This window comes from Pempheris klunzingeri, chromosome 7 (genome assembly GCF_042242105.1).
Source record: "Pempheris klunzingeri isolate RE-2024b chromosome 7, fPemKlu1.hap1, whole genome shotgun sequence".
In the NCBI taxonomy this organism is placed as follows: Eukaryota; Metazoa; Chordata; class Actinopteri; order Acropomatiformes; family Pempheridae; genus Pempheris; species Pempheris klunzingeri.
In genome coordinates this window covers 22,502,384-22,515,171 of record NC_092018.1, presented here as the reverse complement: position 1 = coordinate 22,515,171, position 12,788 = coordinate 22,502,384, and the positions used below count along the sequence as shown (strand labels likewise).

At 43.4% G+C, this 12,788-nt stretch overlaps 1 protein-coding gene across 1 annotated transcript in view; it reads right to left on the bottom strand.

Moving 5' to 3' along the window:
* The window catches only part of nr6a1a (nuclear receptor subfamily 6, group A, member 1a), a 74,846-nt gene that overhangs the window by 25,556 nt on the left and 36,502 nt on the right, over nt 1-12,788 (bottom strand). The window contains exon 3 of the mRNA XM_070834401.1: nt 5,982-6,005. Coding sequence (XP_070690502.1) covers nt 5,982-6,005 — 24 coding nt within the window. The remainder of the gene's footprint in view (nt 1-5,981; nt 6,006-12,788) is intronic.

Below are 12,788 nucleotides of genomic sequence, written 5' to 3'. Positions count from 1 at the left end.
AAGTTCAAAACGAGACATTCTACTGCAAAAACGCTGTTGAAATTGATTTATGTTAGGTTGATATTACTTTAAATGGATATACCATCATGAATGCATGAGTTATTCTATTTGACCGATTGCTTTGTCCAAAAAACAAAAGCTGAGGGCTTCAAACTGCTTATTTAGGCTGAATAGTCAACATAAGACCCAGCGGACAATTTTATTTAATATGATAGAAGAAAAACTTGTGCCTGAAACACCAGTAGTGACATGACTGTTTCAGTGCTAATAACATTTTAGTTTGTATTACATTCTATATTTTAAAATAACAGAAAGAAAGAAATGAACTTTCCTGGAGCTGACCTAAGCTGAGTCAGACGGTGAGGCAGTGAGAACAGTGGGCCAAGTCAGCATAAGGGAAGGTCAAAGGTTAAACCATGCCTTTGTCACAATACTGAGGAGAAGAGGGGGTTCTATTGCCTTACAGTTTTACAGGTTTCAAACTTCTCTCAGTACTGACCTCACTGTTTAGGAACTGCAGCAGCAGCACACTATCCCACCCAACGGTTCCTCTAAGGACAAAATCCAATCGAGCTTTGCGAACAAAGAAAATGCCCTAAAACTGAGCGACCAGTTGAAGCTAGAAAAACTATGCAAATAACTACATGAAGGGTTTGATACCAGCTTAATGCCAATAGCTAAACTCCAACTCCAGTGGGAGAAAGCAGACACGTGCAGAGGGCAATCACTGAGAACCGTCATTCCACCTTTCCTGTTTGAAAGCAGCACCATCGAATGATCAAACGGCGGCGGTGGTGGTGGTGGTGGTGGGTGTTAGAGGACTTCAGCAGGAACACCTTTCCCCACCAGAGGGCGCTATCACACAAACGTGGAGCCCCTGTGAGCCTTCTGTCGGCAGACAAAGAGCCAGATAAGTCAGCAGCATGAGCTGACATGTTCACTCATGAATACCAACAGGCTGATCAAAGTGGAGCATCGTGCGACCTGAGAGGCGGCAGAGCAGCCATTATAATCTATAGATGTGGGCCAGCAGCTTTAACGATGGAGGGTGCTGAGGGGGCTCAGGCTCCTAATCGTCTTATCTGCTGCCAAACAACCAACACCAACTTTGATGTTGTTTGGTTTCTGTTACCCGACGTGGTTTCTATTACAGTCGTGGCTGACTGTTGCGGATCAAACTACGCATTTTGCTCCAGCTCTCAAAAGCAAAAATATATTTTTGTTCCAAAACATTATATGACCATTTTGGAGACAGAAAAGGATGTCCACAGCTCTCTGTGACTATGTTTTGTAAGAGGGGGTCTAGCTGCGTGCCAAATATTTGTAAGACTAGCAGTATATAATTGTTCAAAAGGTGGATAAAACTCCTTACACGGATCAAACACATGAAGGCAAGTCCAAACAGAAAGCACTACAATCAGGTTTTAGAGGTGGCTTCCCAGCACCCAAGAGACCCCACCCAACACCTAACTTCTTGCATGCATAGTGCAAGAACTGTTCCACAGGCTTATAAATGATCACATTTGCGTGCTCTCCGTGTATTGATGTGTAATAAAGTCAACCGATCCGAGGACACTTTTCTCCCACCGTGCCACGAAGCCACAATCGGACATGAATCTCTGAAGGTGCGTTTTAAGAAGGAGGATGAGGCGGCGAGATGCAGCATCTCTGCGTCTCTCTGCCATGCCGGTAATGACAGGTTAGGTTGGCAGCAGGGCGTCTGCTCAGCCTCCTTCAAGAGAACTGCTGCCGGAGCCCGAGCGGGACTGGAGCCTGTCAAATTATAGTGAGATCCCACCTCACTTCCCACTCCCTCTTCCCTCCATCTGTGTGCCATCTATCTCTTCACTGCCACTCCTCCTTTTCCTATCTTTTATCTGTCTGTCAGCATTAAGGTAGTGCAACTCATTTTATGACTCTGAAAAAAAAAAAAAAAAAAAAACACAAATGGGAAACGTTCTTATATATTAACATAGCCGGCCAGTCTCCCAGATCGCGGAGGAACATTGGACAGAAATGTGCGTGTGATGCTTTTAGGGATATTTCTGGAATCCCCTCAAAAGGCAGATTTTCAAAATGGCAGCCATGAGTGAGCCTGCCCCACAGTGCGAACACACAGGTCTGGAGTCTGGATGCGCTGTGCTCTGACAGGTACCTGATAGAATATCTAAGACTAAAACATTGCCAAACCTTCAGCTCCTGCTTTGAGGTCCGGACCTCATCTTCATACTATGAGAAAATGTTGGAATATTTGGACTTTTACTATGTCACCCTGATAAAAGCGATGGCACTCAGAAGCCATTTTCTACAGCGGGTAACAATAGAAGTCCCTACAGTATTGCCTCTTTAGCCCTTCCCCTCCCATATCCCTCATCCCTGCTTTGTCCATATCTAGCTCATCCCCTATTTCTCTCTCATCCAGCTACCCCCCCCGTGTACTCCCACCCCCACCCCCACCCCTCGCCATCCCACTCTATCTCTTAACACCCCCCCCCCCCTGCTCTCTTCTGTCTCTCCTCCTTTTCTGTCCAACCCTCCTCTTCTTGCTCCAGAACTGTCAGATGGCATTAGCTCCTTTCACGCTCATGGCCTGTAGGAATAACAGCCGTGAACCTCGCCGAACAGCGCCATTCTCCTGCTCCAGTTAGCTCTCCACTCAGCACAGGCTGCTGCACAAATACCAATGTTATTCATGTTGTGCCCCTTCACTTACACAACACGCCCCACTAAAGGGCAAAGTTGGGCAGACGCAAATCTCAACGGAGAAGGTCATGGCGCTGAGTAAAGATACGCATGTATTGTATAACACGGTCACGCTCGCTCATAATTATCAGCTCGTCCCCCTGACTCAAGGATCGACCCACAGCTTTGCTAAGATCTGGCTCACGTGGATCAAAAACGGATCCACTTCTTATCTACTTACGGAGCCACAGGCTGGAAAAAAATTTGTTAAATATATCGTGCTCAGCTTATTTCCCATGAAGTCTTAGCTGCAGGGCAAGTTGTGGTTGGTATTAAAAGCCCACTGTGACCAATAAGCTGTAAAATGTGCAGAAGTTTTTATTGTGCAAAGAAACAGGGTAAAATGATTCCGATATGGCATGCACGCATGTAGCAGATGCTTGATACAGGCTGCTGATTTACACGCCAAAAGTCTGTCCTGTAGTTGTTGTATTCCGCAAGATGTCAAGATCTTTAAGAGTTTTGTACTTTCAACTTCGACATACGTATTGAAATCACTAACAGACGTTTTTCCAGATTTAATGGTTTGCACGGCTACCGACATTGGGTGGAACACAACGAGGTAGGAAAGCTAGAACGAGCAAGGCCAGTCTAGCATCCCCCCAGGCTGAGAAGGTGAACACCAGAAACTAATCTAACCCGGATGGAGATGGAGATTTACACTTGTAGCTGTTGTCACTTTGTCCAGACTGATTATCTGTCAACTTCATCTCATAGTTTGGGGAATTGGAGACATGGAGCATGTATAATTACTGTGATTGTCTTAAATTAGGTTTACATGCTTCTGATTTAGGATTTAAAGCGGGACTATAGACTACAGAACGTCAAAGTAAGTATTTACACTACAATAATTGATTAATGCGCAAGTGTGAAGGAATGTTTGCGTGTGTGAGGCTGGAGAAACACAACAAACACATTACTGAGGGGTGATCCACATGGATGACGCAATTATCAGTTTGACAAGTAAGCACAGATAGATTATAAATACGAGGAGAATGTAATTTCTCATCACTCTGTACTTGACAAGCCCAGCGTGGAAGGAAGGCTTAGAGGCTAATAATCAAAGCAGATTAGCCCAAGCTCTGATAGATGCTACGCAAGCCTGCTAATCATCCCAGTGATAACCATGAATCATCCAATCACAGTCAGAAATGAGCAGCGTGTCCCAAATTACGATTTTGATGGAATGATCTCTGTATCAGCAGTCGATCAAAGTGCCTCTCTTTGACTTCCATTTGCCCCCGCCAGCCCACGTTGCCGTATTTTCTTCCGTGTTAATACAGTATGTGTAAGCGGGTGCATATTAAGTGCGGCAAGGAAGGATGGGCGGAAACAGTGGAGCTTCAGAGCACCGGTGTGACTGTGATCTCTGGCCTGCCTGCCCTGTGATTTAGCTTCGGAATGACAGACTTGGCCCTCATTGGGCTACGGGTGGAGAGCTAATGACATGCTGCGTGGGCTAACATGACTATTAGCCCACTCTGAGCAGCAGGAACTGACAGGAACACAATTCTGTCATTATGCACTGAGGAGACCTCTAATCAGGGAGGCAGGGACACTTGGAGAGGGCCAGTCACACTGGTTTCAGTATTGAGACAAAGACTGGATACTTTAGGAGGGCCTGCAAGGTTGATGTGCATAGTCTGAGGTAAAAGGAGTGCCATCCTGTGCGGGTCCTGATATGATGGGAAATTGTGCTGCAAATCATTTCAAAATGTTAAGATTTGAATTCCACCTTGCTGTTTTTAACATGCAAGACTCAAGAATATTTGACCTAGTTGCTGCTACTTTAAGTAATAAGCACAATAGCATATTTATTTTCTGACCAGCTCTTATTAAATATGCTAAGATGTTTTGTTTTCTTCGTCTGCAGGTGATTTAAGCATACGACATTTAACATTTCATTCAATTCTTTGGTTGCAGCTCTCATTTACTTTCCTTATCGATTAGTCTGATTAGATTAGAGTGTTTTTTTAATCAAACAAAGCAAGACTATGGAACTTCTGTAAGAAGAAATACACAAACTAACTTACGAACTTACTTACAAAGGAAAAGTTGAGCTCATGAACAATCGTAGCCTCATTCAGTTCAATATACTCAGGGGGTGCAAACAGCAAACAGCAAATGTAAAAGCCTTACCGAGCAATATGTTATTACAGCGATGGCCAATTGAGAATATCAGAATAGAAATTTGCTAACAAAAACTCACATATCCCCTTTAAGTCTGCACTATAGAGCAACCATAACACCCATACTATACCATCACTATAAGTTCACTACATACCTGACACGGTGAGACATTTTCTAATGCAGTAAACCCCACTCATCTTACACTTGAAGAGGATTAAAGCAAACACTGAGCATTATTAGGAAACAGCACTGAGGCTGGAACATTCCTCCCTGCAGTAGGTGGAACACAGGAATGTGACAAGCCTCCATGCTGTAGCCCACAGCCTGTATCGCTGTGTTAATCATACATTATAATCAGCACAGGCGCATACCTACCTGTCTGGGTACAGCGCTGTGACCATACAGAGACTGAGAAGTTACTTTCTAAACCTGACCCACTATATTGGGTTAACTCTTTTAGCAACAGTAAAGCAAACCGTGATGCTAAAACATCACATTCCAAAACATGCGCAATGTGAAAATATATTATAGAATCATCGGTTTGTATTCAGTCTTCAGTAATGACGGAAATCAAGAGTAACAAAACACAGACATCTGCATTGACTGTCATAAATAAAAGAGCCTGCCAACAAGCACGAAACCTCCATGGAGCAGGAGGGTGAGTCAGCAGTCTGAACCAAGTTAATGTCACAAAGTGTCACCGAGACCAGGCAAGCTAACGAAGGAGAAGGAGCACAGTCTGGTAAATGTGTTACTGGGCAGATAACAATGTCAAAGGGTAGAACAGAGTATGAAATACGTATTCTGGGTAACTTTCTTTGACAAACATTATTATTATCTGCATTGGGAGCCATTACCATGCATGGATTTAGAATGGTTCCTGACTAAGAATAGAAAATAAGACCAGTTCAGTCGTTTACAAAAGAAAACGCAAAAGGATGAAAGAAACTTCCTTCCACTAGTAGAAGCAGTAACAGCAGCATTAATACTGCTGGTGGTAGAAAACATCACACAGTATATCAATCTATTAACAATTTAGTTGTTATCTTGACCAATAGCCTTCATCAAGCAACACTTCATAAGATCAAAACTCAGAGTATTCCACTTACCTAGATTACTTTCATTGATTGCATCTGTGGAAACAGGAAACAAAACCCTTATCAATACACATAATCAAAAGAGATGGAATGTCATATTTAAAAGGAGTGAGGCTCTGGCCTTCTTCACTGCTAATGTTATGTCTATGCGCCAAGCCGGGACACTCAGCCGAACATGCTGAGGCCTGTCCTGCAGGAAGGAGCAGCTATGCGTGCTGAACCCGCTTGCAGTACTGTAAGATGGTTGCAAACAAACCGTTGTCTGGTCGGTGGCACTGTACTGTGTCACACTGTTTCTCAGTCACAACTAACAATATGGTTCACCCAAATGCGTAGATTCTGGTACCATAGTATCCCAGTTTTGAGGTACCTGTCTCCACACCACATGGATAAATGATATTTAAAAAATTAAACACCACCATCTTTTTCCATAAACACAGTCCCACCTACTCTGGATAATCCACAGAACACACTTTTAATAGTTTTCATTCTCATTACCCATGAGCATGGGACCTATCTGCATGGCTTGATAGCACTGGTAAGTGAGACAATATGTGCTTTTTGAAATCTGGGAGGACCAACCCTTTAAAATACCATTGGCAATAATAATACAATTCTCCCCCAAGTAAGACAATGTCGTGCTATCCCCACAACTAAAACATCATCAGGCTATGTCTGTCAAACCATTATTTATTGTATTTATTGTATTAAAAAAAAAAGTCATGTCAAGTATAGCGACAAGGGATGTGTGAATATTTAACACTGGTAAATAGATGTCTTAAAAATTGCACATAACAGCCTCGGTTGACTTATCAGATTAATTTAAAGGCTACACAACCCCTGCCTTCCTCATCAGCAGCTTAGTGAAATGCTTCTGACATCCTCACACCGAGCGCCGAGAGCGAGGCAGCCTTACGAGGCAGAAATGGTGACATCACCCGAACAACAGCTAAACAAAATAGGCCACAGCTGTTTGGTTCTTTAGGCTACAAATTAGACTCAATATGTCACACAGCATCACATCACAGGAGGACCGCAGAAATACACACACATCTCAGTTCGACTGAGCTGCTGCTATCTCTTTCTGCTTGCTTACTTTCTCTGTTCTGTTTTCAGACGTACAGATACAGAGCTCATGCTAATTTGCACTAGATCAGGGATGAGCAATGGATGGTGTATTGGTGGGGAGTGGATGAATTATGGAGGGATTTAAATAATAAATGGTCCCTCTTCAACCAGACGAGAGAGTCATGAAGGAAGGGGTACTCAGGGAGGCAGTGGGACACTGTGGAAGCCGTACACTCCCTCTCTAAAGAGAGAGGGGCATATGAATTATACCTTACTGGGTCCATTATCGCTTATCAAAGCATCAAATGAATTATTCTGTGGGGGCCCTTGTGAACATGCATACGGCGCTGCAATAGTTCCACTTCAACAAGAAGACAGAAGGATAGAGCCATGCTTCCATACGCACACATATGGAAGCAGAGATGGAAGCACCTGGGACGAATCAGTTAGCTGTCAGTGTGGAGACATTAAGCCTTCATATATAAAACAGTTCATGAGGCCTTTAATGATGCAGACACAGTATTTACACCACAGGACTGAGGAAACACAAATCATCATTCTAACATCTATTCTATGAGATAAAGTTGAAGGGGTCAGACAAAAACAATCTGGAGACAGAAGGAGCAAAAGGAGAAGGGTAAGAGAAGTCATGGTGGATCAGACGTGAAGGGGGAGGGTCTCCATAGAGGTGTTATTTGTCAATCCTCCACATAGAGACTGTCATCTAAACATCCACAGTGGAAAAAAACAACTTAATATTTCACCAGCAGTATGCAGGGAGCCTCTCAGAGAGAGTATCTGAAGAAGGAACCAATCACTGTGTTACAGACAGCCTTGAGTCTGAGTCTTCAAGCCCTGCCACACAAGGAAGACCATCACTCACAGTCTCCTCTTACTTCGATGAAGGCCAGTGCCGAATGCCACCCAAACACATACAATAGAGAGTTTTAAAGTGACCAGATAACGAAGGAAACATATCATCTGGAAGTAAGGATTGTTTGGCCCTGCTCGCTCTTCTGTTGTTTTTCCATACCTTTTCAAATGTTGCGCTCAAGTTTTATAGTCGCCAACAGCATCTCTTCAGACATTCCATCAGTATTTGTTCATTGCAGCTACAAGGGGGGCAAAGGAAGAATGCAATGCCATGTTCTGTGCAGTATTTGCAGTTTACTTTCTCAGCAGCCGGCAGGGACAAAGGTCTGCTGTTTCTAGCCTTTGGAAGTTTGCTAAAACCTTTTTTTGACAGCATATATACAACACACTCAACAACCCATTTAAAAACATGCACTTTTCATGATCAAAAAAACCCCAATATTGTCTTCTTGTTGTGGTTCAAAGTTGATCAGATCCTCTACAGGGTCCCACTACCATTTTGCTACCAAATGGAATTACTTTGTGAATGCAGCCGGCACAAAGGGGCAGCGGGGCTCTTCAGGGCCTTTCGGCAATCAACAGTGAAATTGACTTTTCTACAAATCCTCAATAAGCTACAGAAATATAAGAAATAAAAACATGAACTTATAGCTAATGTAGCCGACATTTTCACAGCAGGCGATTGGCCCTTTCCTTACAGTAAGGTAGACAATGCTAACATCTGCAGAAAGAGCCTAACTATAAGTTGGATGTTGTGGAATTGAAAGCAACAAAGAATATTTTCTCTACTTTGTTAATTGTGAATCTAGAAATGACTAGCAGGCTCAGCGCAGAAGCCTTAAGATGCTGCTGATGGCTGCTAGATGCTGGCTCAGGGAGGACAAGAACTGCATGGAGGTGACATTGACAGATCCAAAACACAAAGTCTGACGTGTGAGAGTCCCACAAGGCTCTCAATTTAACTTCGCAGAACTCAGAAGTGTTCGGGGTGTGTGTGTGTGTGTCTTGAATGAATTAAATCTCTCACTTCAACAGTGGTGGAAGTTGTTAATTCGATCTATTGATTGAAGAGCCCGTTTATATGGGACTGTATCTAGTTAATTTCGTGTTATAAGCAGAGTATACACATGTATTCTACGCTGCTGTTTTGTTAATAATAATAAATAAATTGATAGTGTACTATTAATAGATTCCAGTGGAAGCATGAGGGCATTTGTATGTGTCTTGTGACTTTATGCCATAGCCAGCAATGTAATAATACATCATCTGCTCAGGCTATAATGATGGCTGCTAGTCAATGTGTTAACTGTTTGCCTACCTCTCCTACATTAAAGTATCAATTATTTGATTACGTATTGCAAAGAAACAAGCAATGTCTGCTATCTTTGTACAGTTGTTGGGCTAGCTGAAGGGCTTACTTTTGGTGGGCGGACATGATAAGAAGCTTAGGTTTGAAGAGATCTCTGTCAAAACAGATGCCACTCAAGTGGTTAGGATTTTAATGGGATATATACAGTAGATCAGGGATTCACAAAGTTTTGATGACTGGGTGCCAGTTTAGAGAGTCGGCGTATGATTGAGGCATATGATTGAGGCATGAAGATGCCAGATAGTTAGCCGAGCAGCAGAGAGAAAGACAGAGAGACAGAGAGAGATGATTGTATCATCATCATCTCCTCAGTGAGAAGTTACAGTGATGATTACATAAACGTAAACATCCGATTCTGGTCACAATAGTCCTCCATCGCTAACTTTAGCTAAAAGCGCTAGCACCGATGACAGAATATAATTCCTGCAACGCTCACAAGGTGCCACTAGTTGCCATGCAACCAGTCACTTCCTATAAGCTGTCACTGCTAACCTGACAGGCGCGTTGAGGGGTGCAGTTTGAGGCAGCAGCCGACTGATACTTTATGATGCAGGCCGTTGAAAGTGAATGTATCGACACAGATGATTAAAATATAATGCATCCATTTCGTGTCATGTTCAGTGACCGCACGAAATGTCTCTGAGCACCGCCACTTGGCCCAGGGGACACACTCTGAGCATTACTGCAGTAGATCACCGTTAGATGAACGGAAACGGATGAGATCAGGAGTAAGAATCTGAATCAGAAAACAAAGATGCTCTCAAGTAAGCCTATACTTGGCCAGGAACTCAGCAGATTAGCTAACCCAAACACTTATAGCTACTAGCTATTAGACACAGCTACAAACCTCACGACCCATAAAGCCTTAGAACCAAAGACAGAATGAACATTTCAAGGAAAAAATGGAAATGTGGTTGATTACCATTTGATGAATGATTTATTCAGCATTTTTGGCATTGCACAGCTAGACCATGGTGTGCTTTGATGTCAGAGAGGAATAAGACAGAGTAGACCAACTGTAGAAGCAGTATGTGTCCCAGCGTGTTGGGACACCTCCAGCAACTCTGCACTGTTTGTGTTTGGTCTGAAGCTGCAACAGGATCTGAGGCCAGGCCGGGGATGTCACTCTTCAGCTGGATCCCCTGGGATGTCCTCCAATCCTGCAGCTCTCCAGTCCACGAACAACCAGTGGGGGGGGCACGTTCCTGCTCACCCCATCCTGACACCCAACCCCTGAGAAGTCATAGCACTCAAAATGAAGGTCAAAGAGCTGAGGAGGACACACAGAGACGGCCTGATCAAAGTCCAGCAGCACCTTGAGTCTGCACTGGAAATCCGAGCCGTTCTAAGGCCATATTTAACCCGGTTCTCTGAAAAACATCCCGCAACTTTCTCTCCTTGTGTTAATGAAATTGTTTTATTAATTTCTATAGACGAGACTTTGCATAAAGAGAAATGGCTTAAACAATCGAAGCAAGCTTCATTTGATTGAGAGCTGAATTAAATGATGCCAGCTGGGAAAACAAATATGGAAAGAAGGGAAAAATAAATGGGAGGCCCCATTTTTAATACCTATAACATCTAATTTAAATAAAGTATAAGCCATATTTCACATATTTATCTGAGCTATCCAATGCACCTTGTTATTTTAGTATCTGTGGCTTTTTTCACAGCATACTTATGAATGACAGTGCTGAAATGAGGGGAAATATTTTTCATTTAGCAGGAGTTTGTGAGTGTTTCATCTTATTGCTCAAATGACAGCTTTTAATGCCGCAGCATTCATAACCCATGCCTCTTATCACAGCTCCCTCCAACACTTGATGGAATTTGCCATCGCACAATGGTTGGAAAATACACTTCAAAGGCAAGACGCATCTAATCTCCTCCACTCTGCACATTGCAAATTTGCTGTGATAATAAGATCCTGCCTTCCCAAGCGTTCTTAGGGATCTGAACCAAGGATGAGAATTTCATCTTTCTCTCTCTCTCTCTCTCTCTCTCTCTCTCTCTCTCTTTCTCTCTATTTCTTTCTATCCCACTCTCTCCCAGTGTGGAATTGTAGGGAGGGGGTTGGGGATGGTGGGGGGTTGTGCTGCAGTTTGAGCTCCACAAGAGCAATACTGCATATCCGTGGAACCCATCCCATCCTTATGTAAAAGCCCTATTTTACCATTTCATTCTACACACACACACACACACACACACACACACACACACACACACATAACTGAGAGCGCAGCACAGTGACCTAGTTTCCATGTGGCCCAAAAAGATCAAGCATGACTCCCTCAGACCTGCTATGGGCACAAAAACCTGGTTCAGCGCATTCAGTCAAGCCAGTGCACATCGGCGAGCAGCCAACCTACCAATCACACATCAACAGAGAGTCATCCCTGCTTTAACTACAGCTTGCAATTCAGAGAGATACTGCTGAGATCCCATAACAGCACCGCATCCTCACAAAGTCACCAGACAAGTGGAACTGCAGATGGGAAGGCAGGCAAGAGGCCCTGCAGGTAAAGTCGTGTGTTGTGTTTAGTCTGGCGGAGGACAGGTTGAGGACAGGCTTGTCATCGTAGGCACAGCTGCAGGACATGCTACAACAACACCCCCCCCGACCCCCCTCCCCGACCCCCACTACCCGACTCCCAGCGCCCTACATACACCACCTCACCCCCCTCCAGGTTGTCTGTGCACATGGAGAAGGTTATGGATGGAGATGCTATCACAGAGAGCACATTAGCACAACAAAGACATGTTCTAGAGAGAGGCCCGCCAGGATAATTAGCTGATCCCTCCCCAAGATGCCATGTTCGATACTGAACAACATGCTAATGTGAAGACATAGTGTTGAAGGAGGAGATGGGATTTGAGCCATGGATGCACAGAAAAAAAGTCACTGTGAAATCGTGGCTTTCATCAACTAACTCATAAACCAAACTTCCTTAACTTAAACATTGCTTTAAGGAGCAGTCAAACGCTTTGGGAAAAGTTCTCCTTTCTGAAGCTGAGGTAGGTGAGAAGATTCTCATCACACATATATAGGTCCAACATGTTTTTATCCTAGCTCAGCACAAAGACTGGAAGCCGTGGTAAACTGCTGACCTGGTGACCATTACAAAATGTAAAAATGCAGTTCCAACAACTGTCACGCTGTCTGTACGCCAATGTTAAACGTAAAAACACATATTCAATGAGGGATATGTGTATGAAAATCTATACATATATATTCGGTTATTATTAAAGTGATGTCGTAGCAATTATCAATCAATCAAGCTTTATTCATAGAGCGCCAATTCATAACAGCGTTATCTTAAGACTCTTTCCATAAAGAGCAGGTCTAGACCAAACTCTTTAATTAAGAGAGAGACCCAACGATTCAGGAATTCAACATTAAAGATTCAAGAATCCCCACATGAGCAGCATCAGATATTATATTAATACTCAGACTACAACTATGAACCATTCACGGAGAGTTTCCTTTTCTTTAATCTGTGAAACACAAA